The 22,215-nt window shown below is 35.3% G+C and overlaps 1 protein-coding gene across 4 annotated transcripts in view; it reads right to left on the reverse strand.

Annotated features, from left to right (window-relative positions):
- Positions 1–1,262: 1,262 nt before the first annotated feature.
- The window catches only part of RHBDD1 (rhomboid domain containing 1), a 46,226-nt gene continuing 25,273 nt past the window's right edge, over positions 1,263–22,215 (reverse strand). For 2 of the 4 annotated variants that reach the window (XM_061452999.1, XM_061452998.1), the window contains 2 exons: positions 20,849–20,968; positions 1,263–3,185 (listed from right to left, as the gene is read on the reverse strand). In XM_061452999.1, the coding sequence (XP_061308983.1) occupies positions 3,067–3,185; positions 20,849–20,968 (239 nt within the window). In that variant the 3' untranslated portion in view covers positions 1,263–3,066. Of the gene's footprint in view, positions 3,186–14,325; positions 15,716–20,848; positions 20,969–22,215 lie in introns of those variants that run through there. The other 2 variants (XM_061453000.1, XM_061453002.1) reach the window with 2 other exon arrangements.

Genomic DNA, 22,215 nt, shown 5'->3' on the forward strand with positions numbered 1-22,215 from the left:
TCATCACATCTTAATCCTGGACTGCAAGAAACCCCTATTTATTAGCAGTGATATGATGGGTCATTCAACCATTACATTTCAAGAATGTGCCTGTTAACAAGTCTGCTGATTAGGATTAATTAAGGGGGTGGAATTCCTTACACAGTACCTGATCACAGAGTTTAGAGGAAGTACGGGAAAAATCACAAGAACCCACAGCTCCCGCAACAAAGGAATCAAACTTCAGATGCTGAAATATTTTATACAAAACTACTTTCCCTTAAATAACCCTTATTTTAAGGAGGGTTAGTCAGGCACTAAATGGCCTCAAAGAATACACAATGTGGAATACTCACCTTCATACACTGCCCTTAATTTTTGTCCCTGGGGATATGAAGTGCAGGAGAGCATATGTTAGGAGTTCATTTGCAACTTGCATCTACCATACATAGTGCTCTGAAACTAAACTGATGGGGTTTTTAATGGTAAAAATCCTACTAAGGAATCATAAAGTAGTCTGAGTAGGAAGGGACTTTCAAAGGTCTTCTAGTGCAACTCCCCTGCAACAAGCAGGAATCATTCTGTTCAGGAACTTCCCAAATACTCTAAGTACCAGAACTTACCCAATAATAATCCAATCCCAATACTTCCACAGTTCAAAAGAAGTAAAATTAGTCCCAACATAATCAATCTGCCCCCTCAGTATCACAAGTCTTCATTTCTAACAGTACTGAAGCAGCTCTGTCATTTAAAATATACACCTTATTAATTACTATAATGAAAACCAAAGAGTTTTAAATGTAAAAAAATATTTATTTCAATTTTACATAGAAAAAAGTCAAACCAGCTGAACAATTATTCATACCAACAATTTTTGTGAATATTTAATGACAAGTATTTCTAGCCTCACTTTACAAAAACAAGTGCTATTAAAACTGTAATCAGTTTTTTTATTTTACTTGAATATGTTTTTTCAACTGACTAAGGGCTCATCCAGAGGTTTTAAATCATTAAAAATAACAGTTTAACAGACACAGTAAGTTACACTGAAACTTCCGACCACAGCATTAAAAGGTTAGTCTGAGGAACCAATGCTGCTTCCTCCTCATTTGCGTCGAATTATTACCCACTGAGAAAAATATGCAAACTCTATGGAGTTTTTTATTTCTTATTTTTAGCAAAAGTTACCCTACTATAAAAGTATCTGCTGGTTTATTCTATGGCTATTGCATATATACAAAAACAACAACAAGCCCAAGAACAGAACAAAAATTAGCTGTCTTAGAATATGCCAGAAAGCACTTTGCATAGTATTAACAGTGTTCTTACACTACCTGAATGAGACACCCAAAGTCACACTACAGCCATGTCTTTTGGCTCTCAGAATCTCGACCCACAGAGTTTGTTTAACAATATTGTGCTGCTTCTTGGCATAAAAATCCACAATACATACATAAAAAGAATGGTAAAAAGGAGAATGACACAGGAGAGAGAACCGCTTGTGTATTTTTAAATAAACAAACGCTTCCTCTACAGACATTAGTTACAAACAAGAAGGTGTACTCTTTAAATAAAGAGCATAGTAAAAAAACTTGGTTTCAGGATTTTTTCTTTATGAAAAATACAGCACTTATTTACATTCAAACTGTAACTCCATAAAGCACAGGTTGGTGATGGCATGTACCTGAAAAGAAACCATTATATTGCTCATCCTAATGCTCTCAATCAGTGCTGATGAAGAAATTCCAACAGGTCTGCGCCAAAAGTCAGTAATCTAATTCTTGTGCAATCACACATCTTCAGGACTGAAAATAGTTATGGAGGAGCGTCCCTAATTCAGGAAGAATTTCCTTCTGAGAGTAAAATGACTGGGCAACAGCAATTTTTCACACTCATACTAGAACAGAAAGCCTTCCGGTTCATTAGTTAACATTACTGAGAAGGCAGGTATGCCACATGCAGGACAGCCACTGTGACAAGCAGCAGTTGGGAGGGTCTGTCCAAAGAGACAGCTGAGCTCTCTGGTTTCCTATCAGCTACTCAAGAGTTGAATAAAGAGAGCCTTTTACAAAATGACAAATTCAAGGTAGCCTATTTAGACAAGATTTCCAGAAGTCTTCAGACTCTTAGTGCTGCTATTGGACATAATGACATACATATAAAGAAATAAAATTTTTAAGGCTGCATGAACATAGACAAAATACAATCTCCAAGCCTTCTTAACTCAGGAAAATAGATGCTTTGAAAAAGTCTAAGCTACTAAATAAATATATTCTTTGCCTGGCATATACACTTCCCTTTCCATAAAACTCCTAAGAAATTATTTCAACTCTGTAAAGGGAAGCTTTTTTGGATTTAAAGCAAATATTTAGAAAGGCTTTATTTTACTTAAATATTAAAAATAATTAAGAAATTTAGGAAATCGTAAGTAGTTACAACCCTGTTTTATCAGGTACAGACCCCATATAAAATGGCACGTTTTGAGGAAGACTGCAACATTAAAGGTTGTATTAAATAATTCCTCAGGGTGAGGATAGTTGCAGCTAATTTTCACCCAGTCTGGAAAACTGATGAAAAGTTTAAGCATAAAAATCACATAATCCAGCTGTTGTCAAAGCAATCTTTTTCAAGTGACACATGCCAATCCCAAAACCAGTTGGTCATCATAAACACAGAAAAGTTCATAAGGAAAAATTGCATAGTTTTAAAGTTATATAGAAAACTTGATGGTTTTTTGTCTGCTATGCATGAAGAAAAGGTGTTGTCTGAGAATACCAGCAGTCAAAAAGCCAAGGTTGAAGTTACACAAAAGAAGACAGCATGGTAAAACCACAGTTTTCTTGCAGATTTAAGGTGCATTATGATGGAGACGGACAAAGATCACATTTTGTTTCCTACCTCACACTTTTTATGCAAGCTCCAACTTTGAGCCTGAACTCACAAAACCCTCTGCAGTTTTGCAAACAGTAGTAAAAAGAAAAGGAAGATTACAAATGAATCTGCAGATTACAAATTAATCCACAATTTGGTAACTCTGAAGAGCACTTTGCAATTACATCAACACTTTGCAATTACATCATGCCAACTTCATCGTCTCTCAAACCTACGAAGCCTTTGCCTTCTTATTTCCTCTTCTGAATGCTGGTTAGGTGGAAACCAAAACCCATAGGGTCGCTGCTCATTATTATATGTTGCGCCACCAAAATCTACAAGACATAACGAAAAACAAACATGATGTTGTTCTGTAATATGAAAAAAAGGCAAATTTATTTGGAAGCACAAAGCATTGCAACACAAAAGAAAACAGGGAGTTGAATGTTTCCAGTTCCGATGGTTTCAGGGCAATCACAACTTCCAGCAACTGCTCTGAAAGACAGTGGAAAAAAAATACCCCAAACAAACAAAAAAAATCCAAACAAAAAACCAAGCCACCATCAAAATCCCCACCCCCACCCTTCAAAACAAAAAAACCCCAAACCAACAAACCACATCTAACAAGTATTAATCTGTTAGTTCACATTTTTCACAACCCTACTTCATACTGTAAACATGAAATTGTTGAACTAGCTAAATGGCCTCTGTATTTAATTTTCACAAAATAAGCTTTTGGTTTGGCTTTTAGTATTGGAGTCCAACATGTGCTGACCCATACCAGATGCACATACAACTCCCATCCTTAGTTGGCAGCAAGCAATTTCAGAAATAAACTACATGCGGCCCCTCAGTTAGAGGGAACTGTAGGCAAATTAAACTGAGAAGAAATAGCACACCAAGACCAACGTTCTCTTCCCTGGCACCCCAAGAGAAGACAAGAACAGGCTAGTCCAGTAGCTCTCACAATTCACATTAAGTCACTGAGCAAAGAAACAATTAAGATTATGGTTACACATCTGCTCAACTAAAGGGCTCTGGGAAACACCATTGTGTCTGCCTTCTAAGCACAGATACACTGTTAAGGACAAGCAAATTAGCTTTAAAGGTAACACCTTCTCATTTAAATTAGCAAAGCAAATAGTAAGTCATGTACTATTATGTTTGTTTTGGAGATGAACTTCAAATACAGCTGTATCCTGTACCAGAAATCATGGCAAACACAGAAGGCCTGTTTACATAGCATTAAGTCAGGAAGTCGAAGTTAAGAAGTGACACTGTTAGTTTCCGATTCAATTACAAAGGCATTTTAGCTCGTAGAGTACTCACCAATAAATGTATGATTTGGTGAAAATATTTAGAATATGTTCATAGCAAGGTTTTTTTCTTTACCAAAAAGTCACTCTTGGAAAATGCTTCCAGAGAGAACTACAGATGCTGGAACTCTAACAGGCAGCACCGTTAACACGAACGTTTAGAAAATGGGATGCACTCATTTTTCAAATTCACATTAACATACAGGAAATGAACTTAATTTCTATCCCAGGATTTTATCTTCAGCTTCTCCCTGTGTCTCAGCTTGCTAGAGATAATTCTGAAAAACATTTAAGCTGCTACTTTGCCCTGAAAGCGCTATGTCATCATCTGACAAATGTTCGAAGTATTACAGAAAGCCAACATGGACTCGAAGTCCCAGAGCTCGTCATGGGTCACATTAATCACAATGCTTCTCAATTTTACGCTTTTTAAATGCAAGAGCAATCTCCTTGATTAAAAAATGAAAGTAATTGGTTAATATAGTCTGCAGCGTGAGCAGAATGGTTTCCTGAACAACAAAAAAATTAAGCTGAACTGAATATTCATTTACTACATTTGCCCTCATTTTACTTTCTTATCCATACAAGAAAGTTTGTTGGAAAAGAAAAAAAAAACAGTTTTTCTGTGTCCTACTGACGACAAGCTTAGAAAAAAACATAGGATTACAGTGCTGGGTTTTTTTTAAAACTCAAAGATCATTAAGTTAGAAATTTAAAATACCCAGCAACTTCACATTGGAAGACTCAATGCAAGGTAGACATCAGACCCTTTCATAATAGGGCAGAAATGTCTAATTAAAAGGCCTGAGAAAGCACAATAAATCTTTTGAAGTCAACATTTATGAACTGCAGGTACAACCTGGAACACAAATGAAGGTATCTGCATGTATTTCCCTTATCATCTAAGAGTAAGTAAAGAAATTGTTAAATAACACTGAATTCATTACAACATTCTCAGTGATGTTTATGTTGTCATGGCAAGAAAATTTATGACAAAAATCATTATGATTCTTAATTTTTTTTTTATTTGTATGTAATACCTGAGATGAATAAATGGAAAAGAGAATCAGCAAGCTAAGGGCTTTTCATAGTATTATTTATATATAATACCAATATTAATACAACATTAAAAAGTCTAATGTGTCTTTATATTGACTTTTACGGGTAGACTTTGAATACAATAATAGCAATAGCTGAAAGATAGAAATTTTGATACATGAAGTGTAATTTAATTATGACCCTGACTGCACAGAGGCTGCACCAAACAGGGTCAAAACTGTAGTGTAAAGCTGAAGTTATATTTATTGTTTTTTTTTAATCCTCATAATTAAGAAAATATTTGCATTTTTTTAAATTCTTTTCTGTAGTGACATTTTCAATCAAATATCAAGGTTTTCTCATGAAAACATTTCTTTTTCTATATAGCATAACTGGTTAGTTTTTATTTAAGAAATCAGATACCACTTCTACAGTTAAAACAAATACTTGCAGAGTCTCCATAAAATACGCTCAACGCTTCAAATATAAGATGTGCTTTAATAATCACTAGAAATAGAATCAGATGCTGTAAATAGACATAAAATGCTATTTTATGTTGAACCAAAAAAAAAGACTGACAATGTATTTTGAAAAGCTTTACGTTCAAAAGACATTTTACCTCAAACAATAGTGAAGAATGAAGTTGTCTGAATATGAAGGCTTAAATACATGTTTTTTTTAATACATATGTATTTTTTAATTATCCTGTTACCCAAAATAGCCCCTTGACACTTTAATTACAATAAAAAGATTTATGAATTAGCACCTTTATCTAACCAATACCTGGGCTTCTGTGCAAGAAACATCAGCAAAAAAATTTCAAGACTAATGGAATTTAAGATTGTATTTGAAGTATTTCAAAAACCTCTGTAACACCAGATGACAGATCAAACCAAATAATATAGTACAAAAAAGTTAGAACACCACACTAACCCTTACACGGCATATTTTAAAATTAATTTTATTGTGAACTAGAACTGTGCTCTGTGAATAAAGAAGACCAAGACCCTCCACACCTTTCCTGTCACTCTGGCGGGTTTTGCGGGCTTTTTGTTACTGCAGTTTACAATTATAGGACTTTGGACCAAAACAAGATGTCTGTAATTGCCACTGGTTTAACTAAACCTGCATTAGTGCAACACAGATACAACTTTAATAACCATAAACTTTTTCATCCAAATATTAAGTAAATATGCCCAAAATACTGCAGTTATACATTACAGCACATTACTCTGAACCTACAGTCCCCTACAGGCATAACGTATAATGCACTAAGCACTGGTTCAAAGTTTACTCAGTATATCAAAACCTTGAATTTCATTACTCACAGACACACAGTCTGAAATGGAGGTGACAACACTGATTGTCCTCACTTTTTAACATTTATTTTCCCCACTATCAAGAAGCAGCATCTCTCAGTTGAGAAAACTGAGAATGTTTTGCGCTTGGAAAAGCAGTCACACACAACTCATCAGCTTGGACTGCCAGTGCATCTGCCTACCCTCACTTCCCAGTCTTCCTTCAACACTTCATCTACATCAAGATTTACATGGGGAGCTGCTTGTACAGTAACCGTAACATCAATTTTGGACAGATGATTGCGAAACTGTTTATGCTGACCTCTGAGACCATTTTTACTAGGTAAAAAACACCAAAACAAACACAGATTTTCAGATTGTTATTCAAATTTGCACTCTTGGACTAAAACAACACAGAAAAAACAAAAATACTGAGCAGATGTCTTCTCAAGTCAAAGGATACTATTAACACGGGGAATCTCTCAATAAACTAGAGTTTGTCATATTCTTTCTGTTCCAGTCAAGTTCCAAGTTTTGGATTTAAGTTACTGGCATGTTTAACACAGCCATTTAAAAAAATGCAAGAAAGGCAGAAAGAAAAATGTATCATTATATAAGACTATCAGCCATACCTTATAGGAGACTGGAGACTTTGGACCGAAAATTCTGCACCCATTAATTATCCTTTTGGTTCTCAAGAGAAACTTCTGGTTTATAACTTAAGTTCTATTACCTGCTTTATTTATTTTTTTAATAAACAGAGTTTCACACTTGAAGCACTGTTTTGAAAGATCTAAGCATCTTGTAGAGAAAAACAAAAAAGCTAGAGAGCATTACACACTGAGCTGCTTTAAGCAGTTCAGGGATGCTTGAGGAACAATACAAATAATACAATTTAGAACCCATGCAGATCTATTCGTTTTAGTAAAGGATGCTCAAGATGACAGCTACAACTCTGCCACCTTTCTCTCCTCCTTCAAGAAATGAAACAAAAGGACACAATATTAAATTCACACATTTAATTATGTGCATAAGTCTCCATCAGCAAGCAAGAAAGTGATTAAATAATGACATCTTGGAGCCTTACACCATATCTTGGCAGGGAGGCAGCCAGCAGTGGGTGGGTGCTCCTGCCAGGTCTAGAGACATCGTTGGCTCACCCAGCAGCTGGCACTGGAGCTGCACAGGCCACCATGGAAATAAGGACAATCTCCAGCCTACAAAGTATTCTGCACTGTAAGCAGAAATAGGGTTATTTAGAAACAGATGGGCTCTAGAGAAAGTGCTGCACTGAAAATTATGGAGTTGTTTATTGTCTGGATAGTTTGAAACCTAGGGATTATTTGCCAGCATCTAGCAGTTTCTCTGTCACACTGGGTTCTATCAAGAAGAAAGCAAAGTGAAACCCACTGGAACACAGATACCTTTTTCCTTCACTAAACCAGTCCCGAATTCAGAACTTGCTATACTGTATACAGTGCTTTGCAGCAGAACGTCTGTCCCAACAAGAACAGCTGCATAACCAACATCTTAACCCTGAAGACAAACAACTAATACAGCTATCTTCTATGCAAGAATCCTCTAAGTTTTGCCTTTTTATCAAATAAAATTTGTCTACTATTTTTCTCATTTTAGGCACCTGCAGCACCACACTATAACACCTGGACACACACAGTACATTCTTTGAGGCTTTTCACTGTAACAGTGATAAGCTCATAGCCCCCTGCACCAGATCAGCACTTCAAATACTGAAATGCAGTCAACCTGATGCATGATCTAGAAAAGCAGACAGGAGGAGGTGAAAAAAACCCTAACATTGCTAGCAACAACATCACTTAGAATATTTTGGTTGAAATGGCAAGCCTCCAAATGTAAAGGGAAGTATTAGTTTTTCTTATCAGTAGATAATAGGAAAAGAAAACCCAAGCCCCAGAATTGAAGACAACTTCTGTGCCACGAAGACAGCACTCAGGTAAAGGGGCATATTTGACATCACTGGAATTAGAAGTTCTAGCTACACGAATCTAAAATATAATTCAGAACTTCTCTTGAACACAAAATGTGAACCTCCATCCAAACTCACTGCAAATGCAAACAGACCACTGCACAAAGCAGCACACAGATTTCACAGAAACACCAGAGAGACTGATCTGTCTGTGGCACAGCAAGCCTTGCTTGACAGCAAAGCAAAACTTATTGAGCCAGATGGTAGTGCAAATGAGCCATCCATTTAGTCTTCACCTATACACTGCCCTCTAATCATCAATATCAGACGTAAGGCCAATTTGAAACATGCCATCCTGTCAGTGTAACAATACCATAGAATGTCTGTGAAGTGTATGGTTTTTGCTCCCCTGCCTGAAATTCAACATAAGAAAGAAAAAAAATCATACCTTACAGGGTGAGACACGCAGACAAAGCCTCCACATGGGTTTTAAGTTCTGCTTGTAGTACAAGCCACAGAAGTGTAACATCAAACACACTCACTTGATTTTTCCTCCTCTCTGAAATAATGGCCTTAGTTTTACATTAGATAATAAGGTTTGCACAACAGTTTCTGTAAGCTTCAGGAATAATCTATCAAGCTATCAAACTGTGAAAGTCTGACCAGCAGAACGTGCAATTAGGTGCTTGATAAATACTGATGCTGCTAGATAAATGAATGTAAGTGTAGGAAATACGTAGAGATGGTATGACAAAGCAGGGTGCCTGTATTTCTTTTGCATGCTGACTTTAGTTGTGTTAAAGAACCTAGAATATTTCAGTTGACTAGCTTACAGTTTTCAGCATCATTATCCTCCTGATACTAGTCAACATGTTACCCATACAAACACCAAACTACACAAACACTTGAATACCCATGCAAAGGACAAACTTCTCATTTCCAAAACCCTTACTTTTGTTGAAAATAATCATATAAATAACAGTTGTGGAGGATAAGTACAGACAAATGGTAATCTCTTTTTAACCGAGTACCATATAGCCAACTAAAAAGCAGAGAGCTCTGATCTAACAGAAAAGACTTGTCTGTTCCAAGAAGAGAGCCCTTAACAGATGCCTCAGATATAATAATTTAATGTACAAGTGTACACACAGATAATAGTGGCTTGATTTTCCCGGCCTTTGAAAGGTGTGAATGACAGGAAGCCTAGCCTTAGCACAGCCAAGGTTCAGGAAAGATATGGACCTATTGGAGAGGGTCCAGAGGAGGGCCACAGAAATGGATCAGAGGGTGGGAGCACCCCTCCTATGAGGAAAGGCTGAGAGAGTTGGGTTTGTTCAACCTGGAGAAGACTCTGGGGACGCCTTATTGCAGCCTTTCAGTACTTAGAAGAGGCCTATAAGAAAGATGGGAAAAGACTTTTCAGCAGGGTCTGCTGTGATAGGATGAACAGTGATGATTTTAATATAAAAGAGGGAAGAGTCAGGCTGGACATGAAGATTTTTTCACAGTGAGGGTGCTAAACACTGGCACAGGTTGCCCAGGGAGGTGGTAGATGCATCATCCCTGGAGATATTCAAGGCCAGGCTGGATGTGATTTTGGGCAACTTGATCTAGTTGAAGATATCCCTGCTCATTACAGGAGGGTTGGACAAGACCTTTGAAGGTCCCTTACAACCCAAATCATTCTATGATTTATATCTAAGTATTATAATTCACAGCAAGCTCACTGTAGGATTTCCTTTTCTTTTTCTGCTAATTGTGTTTTCTGCAGGCAGCAAAATGCTCAAAGACTGTTAGTTTGGGTACTTGCAAATGGGACAGTTAGGATCATCTCATGTAGATGGTACCATTTTACCCAGCTCAATAGCTTCACTGCATCTTCTGTATTATCATGTCTGATTATATAACAGTGTCAGCATCTGTACCTATGTTGCTGTCAAAGAAGTAAGAAATACTATTCATTAGCCTAAGAGGTCACAGACCTGACAACCTTTTCCAATCTTTTTTCTAGGAACTGTTTCAAGTCTCAAGATAGATCACCAAAGCGAGGATGGCTGTTCAGCCCCTTCAAACCTTTCTTCTAGTAAATACAGACAGTATAAACCATCTGTGTCTCCACCCTTAGGTAACTTTCCTCTGGCTCACAAAGATAAGGCTACTTTTTTTTCCTCCTGAAATGAAGAGAATGGAAATATGAAAAAATGTGTGGGAAGATGAATACATATGGAACCCTTCAGTACAGACCTCTCAAGAAAAAAAAAACCTGTTTATGTCCTTTGGGGGTCCCAGAATGGCATTCCTCAGGAAACAGGTTAACATGGTTAAAATAGGTAAGATTTATATTATTTATCAATCCTATTTAGCACTGGTGGTTTGAAAATACTTAATCGCGTCATACCAACTTAGAACACTTGCTTGGCTTTCATTTATACCAGTTTTATGTAATGCATTTCTTCTATAAATAGTATGCCCTGCTAGCTCATATAATGGCAGGATATAATTAAAGTTCACAAACTACTCTTCAGCATGCTACAGATTACATACTATGTATCACATTTCCATATCTGTGGTATACACCTGATTTACCTTACTTTTTAATACAAAATACCAATATTTAGGGTTCTATTTAAGAACACTTAAGGCATTCTCTCAGTTTTTATAAGCATCTAAACATGTATTTTTAATGCATAATCAGATAGTTTTGATGCATATAGAATTGGAAGTAGTAAACTGGAGGGCACAGAGAACCTAGAGTCAAATGCACAGTGTGCTGTCTTAAGGTGAGATTAAGCAGCTACCTTCTGATTTATTGAGCTGTACAGAGATTCCTAAGGAAAGGAAGAACATATGCAACATCATCTTTCCTCCTCTCCTACTTCAGAAGGACTAGGAGGCTTCCAGAAAGAGTTGAAGCAAACAAAACACTGTTTTATGTTGTACTAGAAGCCAGACAGGAGCTACAACTGGAAAAAAAAAACCTATAAAATAGAAAATCTTTGAGTCTCTCATCTTTCTCTCTGCAAAATACAGACATGCTATACAGCCTGAAAGATTTTGTTTGCTTTTAGCACAGATACAAGTAGATTGTTAGATAAGCAAGTGAGATCAACCTTGAACAGAGAGTCTCTCTCCCTTGTTTTTAAAAGAGGATTATTTTAATCATACCTCAAAATCTCACCTTTGTGGTACCAATATCAACAAAATAAGACTCTTGTTAAAGTAACAGAAGTTGTTAAAACACATTGGTAACATTTTTAAACACTATCAGTAACTGCCTCAGAATAAGCCACAAGTTAACTGCACACTCAGATCATGCATTCGAAATAAATAATCACCACTACAAAGCAGAAATAAGAGGATATAGACCACTGCTGGACTTGATGCCCCCAGAAAAGGGCTAAGGAAATTAGTTTTATAGCTACCTCCAACTACCATTTAGCTGGATGCTAAAAATACTACAGGAGAGATGATGTAATATAATCTCACTGCATTTCCCAATTATCCAGCTCTTAGTTCCCCTACACAGGATAAACTCACTATTAAACTTAAAATGGTTGATACATAAAACCTAATATAGCTTTCATTCCCAAGTATTTAAAGGCATTTGCTAAGCAACTCAAAAAAAAAAAAACAACACAAAAAACCCTTGACCTACATAGACTACGTAACCTATCTTTAGGCTAAGAAATAGATATCTATTCCTCTTCATAGTAAGAAAGCTAAGAATAACTTCAGTTACAAGAAGAAATTCAGGTAGGCTGTGTATTTATCATAATCTAGAAGAAGTCTTTTGTTCAGCTGCAAATAGCAAGGTATCTTTTTCCTTGTTTCTTCAATTTACGTTCATCTATTTCAAACATCTGCAGTACATCCTTCACCGAAAAATCTGGAATTGGAGGCCTCATGTTATTCCATACTCTTTATGCAGTTTCTTTCCTTGGTTGATTTGTTAGTGCATATTCACTAGTGTTTAGAAGTGTTTTCCAATTCCAACCCACAAATGATATTTAGACACTTGCTACTTGATAAAATTACTTATTTTGCTATTCACATAACCTGTATTTTCTTCTCTGAAACAGTTTTTACAGTAAGCTGCATAGACAAAGTAAAGAATACTGGCAAAAATACAGTGAAGTAAAGCACTAAAATGAGGTCTAAAACAGGGAGTACAGCAAGAACAAAACAGGATAATCAGTTACACAAAATAGAACTGAAAAGGCTGAAAGCTTCTCTGGCAAAAAGAATGCAAATTAAATCTCATTACCCCTACAGAGCTGCTTAGAACTTTGAAGTTATGCACAACTTATGTCCTTACTAGTGTACTTATAATCTATTAAAAAAAACTGAACTAAAATAACAAGAATTGAACAGTATGTGCTAATGGGTCTCAGTAGCCCTAAAAATCCCAAATACCATCAGGATCAGAAATAATTCTGGCAAATTATTTAATTACAAACAGCAAGTTCTCTAGTAAATAAAGGCACATGGGCTCTGTTTTTCTGTTTAAAACTGTTATTAAATGTATCCTGAAACTTAACTGTATTTTTTCAACAAAATTCTTATCTTCATCCAAAAATTGCTTCACATGAAGTTTAAAAAAAGTACTAAATAAATGTGATATCCATTCTTTAAAGCATTATCAGCCACAGCAATGTGTCAAAAATTGACTAAATGAAAAGGGTCATATCTGACTGTTCTTAAGCTTGCTAAATCTAACCAACTGCATTAGTAAAACTTCTTGAGATAATGAAAGTAAGACTTCTTGATCAGAGCTGGCTCATGTCTAACCAGCTTTCAGGGCATGTTGAGCTTGCTCACAATGTCTACAACACTGCACAGGCATATCAGATTAAATATGAAGGAAAATTTTCCAGTGTATTTCTTTTGAGCATAATCCTAAATCCTACTGCTGCAATCTGACAGCAACAGGGAATCTATGTAATGCTTAAAATTACTGGATTTATTTTAAAATGCCAGCTAGAGACTCCGAATAGAAAACAAAGGATGGAAGGGAAGCAAACCAGAACACAGGTTTCAGAACACAAGGATGCAAGCATTATTTTGGACAACAAGATATAATATGAAAATGTTATTTTTATATATATATTGTTTTATTGAAGCTACTAGAAATTACTGATTTATTCAGTTTGACATTCAGAAAAAGGTTCAGAATGTAATTTTTAAGAGATTCCCAATAAATAAAGTGTCTGTAGACTAAATCCAATGATAAAACAAGAGTTAAAATAGTAAATAATGAGCAAATCTAAGGTTATAAATGTTCACTGACCTTAATTTACCTCTAAAAGCATCCCCAGACCAAGTTTGTTAAAAATATCACTTTTTTGGGAAAAAACACAAACAGACAAAAAAACAAACCAAAACAAAAAAGAACAAAAACAGACAAACCAAACAAACAAAAAAAACAAACAAAAACCACAAAACCACACAAAACCAAACCCTCCCCACCTTCCCCCGCCACACAAAAAACACAAAACCAAAACCACCACAGATTTTCCGTTACTGCATTTCTGCGTGCCTAACAAAGATGCACAAAGAAAACCTCAAACAATATCCATTTCCCAATGCCAAGACTAAAACCCAGATGGATGAACAGAAACACCAATGCAGACTGGAGTCACTCCACAGCAACTCCCACTTTCTCCAGGGTGGAAGACAGTGCTTTTATGCAGCACACACAGAGCTTCTTCTAATTATACCCACAGCTGTATAAGTAGAACTGCCTGTTCTCCAGGAAGGTGACCCTCCAAACCCTCTGTGAAAGGAACATTTGTTTCTTTAAGGAAAAAGTTCAAGTTACTGAGGGGTATTAAAAAAAAAAACAACAAAAAAAACCACACCAAAAACAACACAGAAAAGAAATAAAATAGTAAAAGTCCAGAGGCCACTGAAGCCAGTGGAGAGACTCCCATTAGTATCACTGAGTCCTGGGTAAAAACTACAAGAACTGCCTCTACCTCCACTTGCAAACCATGCTTTTATAATAGATGTAGTATGAATGTAAGAAGAACACCTCAAGCTACAGTCAAAGATTTAACTATTTATTTAAAAACATATTTTCTTCCTATTTTAATTGTCTTTAGCAGTTGAAACTTCGGCAAGAAGGAAACCATCCAAAAGACAGCTGCATTGGCAGTCCTTTCAGAAGCATTTACCTAGGAAGTCACAGGGAGAAAAAAGAGAAACCAGCATTCTGTACACATTTTAGCTGAATAATTTTCTTATGTCAGTACTATAAACCTTTTTATTGCAAATAAAATCATTAATTAATTCTCCTCTCAAAATCTTCTGTAGCAATAATCGGAACCCAAGAACAGTTATGACAATGTCAGCTTGTTGCCAAAGACCAAAGGAAGTTAACTCTTCAGGCAGTGATTCCAAAAATACCCAATACGCTACCAAGAATTTGATAGAAAGAATGAAAGATGTGCTGCACTGCAAAAGAAAGCCAGCATGTCCAGATTGCTAAATACTGAACACAGCAATCTTAGCATAGTGCTATAATCCAGGGCAAATCAGAAGCAAATATCAGGACAAAACACAAGCAAAACAGCCTTGAAAAGCCTGCTGGTTTAGGGTGTCAAACTGAATCTGAAATTATGTTCTAAGCTATTCTCCATGTACTAGTGTCACAATGCTTCAATATTTTCTAGTTTCGTAATTTTTCACTTTAATCGTAACTTCAAACACGTTATCACTCGCATGAAATGTTGCCCTACTTTTAAATATTGTCTTTTTATCCCTCTAACAAACAACTCGGGAATGCTGCAGCCATGGAAGCCCAAATCCTTAGGCATTATTCTATACTGCAACAGACAGGCCTTCTTCAGGAAAGGCACATTAGAGAAATGGGGAACACAGCCTCATTCATTTGCATAACTAACTTTTAAGTACATTGGACCATAACCCAGTTTCTGTTAATACTATTTTAAGAGAACATAGCTCTTTCAATTTACCAAAAAACTGCTGAACTTGTTCCCTTCTGTATGTAGTGGTGGTTCAAAGGCAGGAGGAAAACAACGCACAGGAAAGTAGAAAAGGCAAATAAAAAAAAAACAAACTACTGAGGTCCACATTAGCAGTTTGCACATTTTCTAGTGTTGATTCATCCATCAAAGGCATTCTTACATTCGTACATTCTCCCCCAGACATTGGAAGGAATGCTCTCCACACACTGCTCCTGAAAGGAAATCACGCCTCTCCTAGAAGGATGCCAAATGGTCTGTATGGATTCACATGTAACAATAATCCTAAAGACAGAAGAAATGAAGAAAAAAGTGTAGCATTCAGGACAAGAGGAAGACAGTGAAAATAAAAGGAGAAACTGATTTCCTCAGTTCTAATTCTTTAGAAGCCTGTACACAATACAAAACTTTTGAATACACTATGAACATTGAACAAAACTGTATCAAGTACCCCTGTGTCTCTTCCCAAACCAAGTACAATTGGTCCTAAACAGTATTATCTGCACTTTAGTATCTGAGCCAAACTAGTACTGCTTGAAAACTAAACACTCCCCAAGCTCCTCACTAAAATATACAAAATTTAAGACATAAGTGAATCCTACATCTACTATTTTTATGAAGAGACAGACAGAAGTATATTGCTATACATTCATTAACCATTTATAATAGAACTCACGCTATCCTTGTTGCCAGTGGTTTGGTACTTACACTTAAGCATTTGTTGAAAAATTTTCTGATTTAATATTCTGGAAGTTTGCCTGAAGAAAGTGCTCGTGATCAGGACCACAGAGCACAGCTGCGAATTTAGAAAGATATTTAGAGCAAGAGTTCTACTCAGGGGTGAAAGCATTTTTCCAAGAAGCCTTAAGAATCAGATGCAAGTTCTACCATATGACTTTATGAAATGTATTTTAATCTGACATCATGCACTGCATATTTGAGCATATAATCTATTTTAAGACACTTCTACAGAAAACCATTATAATCAAATGCAATGACTGGCATTCCTACAATTGCAGGAAGGAAAAACAATACAGATTGGAAAAAGAAATTAATTATACAGCATTTCTCTGTAGTCTTATCCCATAAGTTTCATTTTTATTACAACCTTCCATGGATTTGGCAGATTTCATAGACTACTAATTAAAAGTCCAGTCTCAGTAGAAGATAACATAAGTGGGAACCTTCAAAATTTCAAAGGATAAGCCAGATACCTAGGTATTTCCTAACTACAAATGTACCTATGACTAGTCCATCCTTGGCCATCTAAAAAACTATGAGTGGATGGGGTTTTATTTTGTTTTGTTTTAAATTACAAGTAGGGAAATGCATTTATAGACCGTCTCATAAAATGTAAGAGAAATAACTATATACGTATACTTACCGGTATTTCTCTTTAATCACAAACTATAAAGACTACCATCTACACATTAAGAAAAAAACTTAGTCTCAAGAAAAAGAGGAAAATTCCTTTGTGCAGACATGATCCTGCATGGAATTCTTAACATTATTGAGACTGAAAGACAGACACACGTTCCAATCTGAAGAAATTCCAACACTCACCATAAGAAAAATCCAAATCCACATCCTACACTAATGAAGATATTTTTTCTGAGTAGAATAGCAAGTAAACAACAGATAAGAGATACTGTATACTCTCTATACTGGGGTTACTTTAAGGATGGCTGCTAATACTAGCAAAAAAAAAGATATAAACTAACCCCCAAAAATATACTAAGCAAATATTACACCCATATATTTTAACTTCACAGGAAAATCTTATCTTAAATATCAAATCCAAAATTATTTTCCTGACTTAAAGGGGAGAATTATTGTAATTTGTAACCAACACAGAAATAAGAGACTAAGAATGCTAAGAATAAAAATGCCGTTTAAAAGATTCTTGTTTGAATATCTGAATATCTTTGAATGTCTAAAATTGGGAGTGGAAAGCATATAAACAAGTTAGTTTTCCTAAATGGACCTAAATCATTATGACAGTTTGAAAGTATTAAAACTAATGCCTACATAAATCTCAAACATACCTAGAAATTTTTTTGTTGCATTAGATGCTATTGTTTTCCAGATAGAGCACAAAAATAGAACTGCAGTTCAAGAATGCCTGAATGTAGAATAAACAGATATGCAGTGCCCTTATAGCAGGTTTAGATAACCCATATATGAGATTATACAAGAACAACTACTGATCTTTGATGCATGTCTTAATACATATTAGTTTTCAGTTGTGAACAACTGAAACCAGGGAATTCTGTACTATGCCAGGGATTGTTTTAACAGCTTAGCAGGACACTAACACAACTTGTAGGAATGGATCAACATTCTAAACCCATAATGGTGCATTTTTGTGGCCTATAAACTGTAATAAATGCATTTGTCCAACAAAGGAGTGGGTGGGGGAATTAAGTCAAAATTACAATGGTACTTTTTGTCCAAACTACAAGGCAACTGTGATGGTTTAAATGTCATGGTTGGGTAAAAAAGGAAAGTAGTATTAAAAACAAAACAGCGTCCTAAATTTTGATTGTGGTACCTGATTTTTACATCCATTTATTTTTCTATAATTTTATGTATTTTTTATTCATGTTAAATACCTGTTTCATCATCCATGTAATAGCAAGCAACTGTGAATGGCATGCTTTAGGGAAGAATGTTTCACTTTCAAAGGACAGTGCTCATACAAACTGATTACTTCTGAAACTAACCAACAGGGAAGAATATCCTAGTACAGTAAATTTCATCTCATCCTTTGTGCCACTAAACCAGGTATGATCAATTACATGCTCTGTACTGCTCTCTTTGTGAAATAAGCACCTGCCTATAGGCAAGATTAACCTTTAAGCAGCTTGCTTAAGGAAATATTTTAAGAGTACAGCTCTAAAGTCTTACCCAAACTAAAGTGCTCCAGCAGGTAGGAAAGGTGCAAAATCAAAGCACTCCTGTGCAATCACTGATAACATCTCTATATATTTGACCACAAACTATATTCGAAGAAATATACAATGATACATTTTCCTGCTTCACTTACCTGAGGCTTAAAAACTCTTACTACTGAAAACAGACACTACTATAATGTTATGAAAAGCTGGTGTCACAAACTGAAGGTAAAAATGGGACTTGGTATGTCACAGTTATTTATCAGTGAGATATACTTAGAGATGCTATTTAAATTCTATCTCATGTTTCATCAAAGGGCATTTGCCAAGTGAGTATGTACTGCCTCTTAGAGTCAAAAATTCATCTTTGTCCAAAAACAACAAGCAGACAAAAATTACTTACCTGTAGTAATGCTGATTATGTAAGGTTCCAAATGAAAGCTGCAGTAGTTCCACACTAATATGCAAAAGCCTTTAAAGTGTATGCTATGTAATTATTTGTCATTGCTATTTGTATTTTGTTTCCTTGATAGTTTCAAAAATACCACAAGCATGGCTTATTCTTGCAGATAACACTTCAAAACTCTTAATATTACAAGCTTTGAAAAACTTTTCTCTTTTTTAAAAATTATATAAAATGTTTTGTACAAAAGTACAGTAAAATAAAAAGCACCCCTTACAATAAAGCCCATTTTAGACACACTCCTTCCCAAAATCACACAGGATAACGTGTCAATACGACTTTACTTATTTTTAACTATTCCTAAGAGCATGGACAGTAACTCATTTTCTGTTGACAAACGGGATGGATTCAGTGCTGCCCGATTGGTTTATTTGAAAGCTAAGATTCTCACTAGCTTCTTAAGTAGACTTTGACTGAAACGCCAACTGCTCAGATTGCAACCTTTTCTAGAACAAATAAACTGCAGTAATAATCTTGCTGTAGGAATCTTTTTTTATGTTTCTAGCTTCACAGTGTTGATGGACAGGTAGAAAGAACTACGTTTAAAGAACAAAGGTGAACACAAAAAAAATAAGATAAAGGAAAAAAATCACTTCCTCTCTCTCCCCCCCCCCCCAAAAAAAGTCTGTACTTCTGCCTCCCAGGTTACTCTTACAATAGATGTGAACTTCATAAAGCAAAAAGCTATATTTACTTTAAAAAAATATAATTTCTCAAGCTGGAAAAGCCTTTTCCTATTCACAATCTTAGTGCTGACTTTTTAAAACCATCTTCCAGATAATAAGACATTATTTGTAATAAAAAATAAGATCACAGAAGGTGTGATAGTAAAAGCGATGATTTGTCGAGATACTCATTTCATATTTTCTCTGGTATTTTCTGACAGCCATAACAGTGGTGTACATTAAGTTTCTGAGTGGACATTTATGAATGGTGCTCCACATTTTAAGGGTTGTTGTTACAAGTAGAGGCTTCTGTATCTTTTTCCAAATCATCCAATACTTCCTTGCACCCAGAAAGATAGAATATCAAGATTATGAAAGAGGAGGATGACACTGATGAAATATTGTCAAGGTTATTACTATTATTAAGATGTTACAGCTTCACCAAGTTTAAAAATCTGGATTTCTTACGTTAAGGAGCACATAAAGCCTTTGGCTCAATTTCCAGAATCCATATTGACACACAACAGATTAAAGAGGATGCAATGTTTGATACGAAAAACTATCTCAATTCTACACAGCATATAGTATGTTCATTTCTGTCCTTTATCACTTCAACACAAAAAATTTGCATAACTGTGTGATGTACATTTTGCACAAGACAATTTTAATAATGCGCCACCAGTCCTATTAAACGAGATATTTTCCTCAAGTCTTGAAGTTTTCAGAAACTGAAAAACAAATTCTACAAAGCATTTGTTCCCTTTGCATTGTAAGTGCACTTGCATTATGAAAAGATAAAATATATCCTAATGAATGTATTTTACACCGATTTCATTAATACCTTTCAGTTAAAAACAAAGGCCATTTTTATTTTTAAACATTACTATGGGGTTTTTTTTATTATTTTAGGTCTTTCAGCTAGCTAGAATATAAGCTTCCCTTACAGTGGGAAAAAGAGCGTGAAGAGTAAGAAACAAGTACAGTGCTTGTCAATTAAATTTCTATATAAGCAAAAATGTACACACAAAGTTTAAATATTGGCAACATCAGTTTTTCTATTATACAACTTCACACTACTTTTTAGAGTATTGCAAGATTTTTTTGGCACAGCAACTTAGTTTAAGTTTTTGGTTGTTTTGTTTGGTTGGTTGGTTTTATAAAAGCATTTATTTTACTACAACAGTAGCAAGGTAAAGAAACAGTAAGCAGTTATGAACAAATGCAATTATACCAAGAGAATGATACTGCCTCCCCACATTGCATTCTTCAAAAATTCTACCAGGAAAATTTCATCTGTTTCCAAAGGCTTTTTCAAAATAACGAAAATAATGAGCAATCCATCTTCCCTTCCCCCCCAGTATGAATCATAAAATATAAAATTCAATAAAATTCCTACCTCTTTCATTAAGACTGTTTAGCACTGCCCTTTCAAGTTGCTCTTCTTCAGTAAGCCCACCTGTATAATCGTAATAGTTCCTTGGCGTTCCATACTGGTAACTTGAATAGCCATAATAGTCTGTAAAATGAATACAAAATAAAGCAAATAAACTGCTGCTACTCAGTAGGAGAGTGTGGAATCAGACATCACCTTTATGTTATCTTTCTTCTACAGATTATTTTAACTTGTAAAAGATAAAAATACTAGAATTCAATTACTTGTACAATATGTACCATGAAGCAATTTCTAATTTACAAAGCCAGACCTTGGTAATAGGAGAAAGAAAAACAACAGTAAAAAGATGCATGAAATCTTATTTTTTTCTAATTGTTGTGTCATAGAACTGTTATTAGTAACAAGTTTCATATTGAAATCAAAAGATACTTTTCATCAGCTCCTTTTAACATGCAATTGTCACTACTAGGACAACTTATTAATGTCACTAGAACAGCAACAACAGGTAGGTTTCAGGCTTTTTTTCACCTGCCTCCCCCTTTCCCCCAGTATCCTTAAACTATGTCATCATAAATTCAAATAATGTTTGGACCTAGAAAACAAGTGAGAAAATACTCCTGCAAGTTTTTGCAGTAATATATGCAGCTAACATGGTGCTACTGCATAGATACATTCCCCCCTAGAAAAAAACCACCACACCATAGATCTCATCTAATGTCACAATCACTCTAAGTTTCCCATCCTGCTGACACCCAGAATTTCTGGTCATTTACCAAGTTTGTCAAAACAAACATAACCCATAATACACACAAACACACAGGATTTAAAAGAAAAAAATATACTTGGCTAGAGAATTGAGCAAGGCTTTCTTCCTTTTAACACAAGTTGATCTTGCCTGGGCACAGAAAATCTAAACTGAGAAAAAACTAAAAAGTTCCATTTCTCTATTCCGTTTTTGCTTCTTCAAAATTAAAAGCTTTGGGTGACATTTTAACTTCTCTTTGAGACAGCTGGACAGGGAAATTGAAGAACCAAAATACAGAAATGTTGCCAGTTTCTGACAGAAAACGTACACAAGTTTTTTTTTAAATTACATAATTCAAAATGGTTTTGTATGAAACAAACTGAGCATTACTATTTCCCTTCATCTTCATATTATTAGCATCTATTAGAGTCTTGCGTTATCTCATCAGTTATATGGATTCCATATGTAACTTTCTGTGAAGTTTCTGTGATTAATAACAAACACAGACTATGAAGTGAGGAGATAAATAATTTCTTCTTAAAAATTATTGTGTTAAAGAAAAAAATCCCAAGCTCTAGAATCTTAAGACAAATAAAGGAAGTGATACCCTACCTTAAACTGGAAA

Source organism: Pezoporus flaviventris, unplaced genomic scaffold, assembly GCF_033815535.1.
Source record: "Pezoporus flaviventris isolate CSIRO_AGI_PZ_B2104156 unplaced genomic scaffold, CSIRO_AGI_Pfla_v1 ptg000013l, whole genome shotgun sequence".
NCBI lineage: Eukaryota > Metazoa > Chordata > Aves > Psittaciformes > Psittacidae > Pezoporus > Pezoporus flaviventris.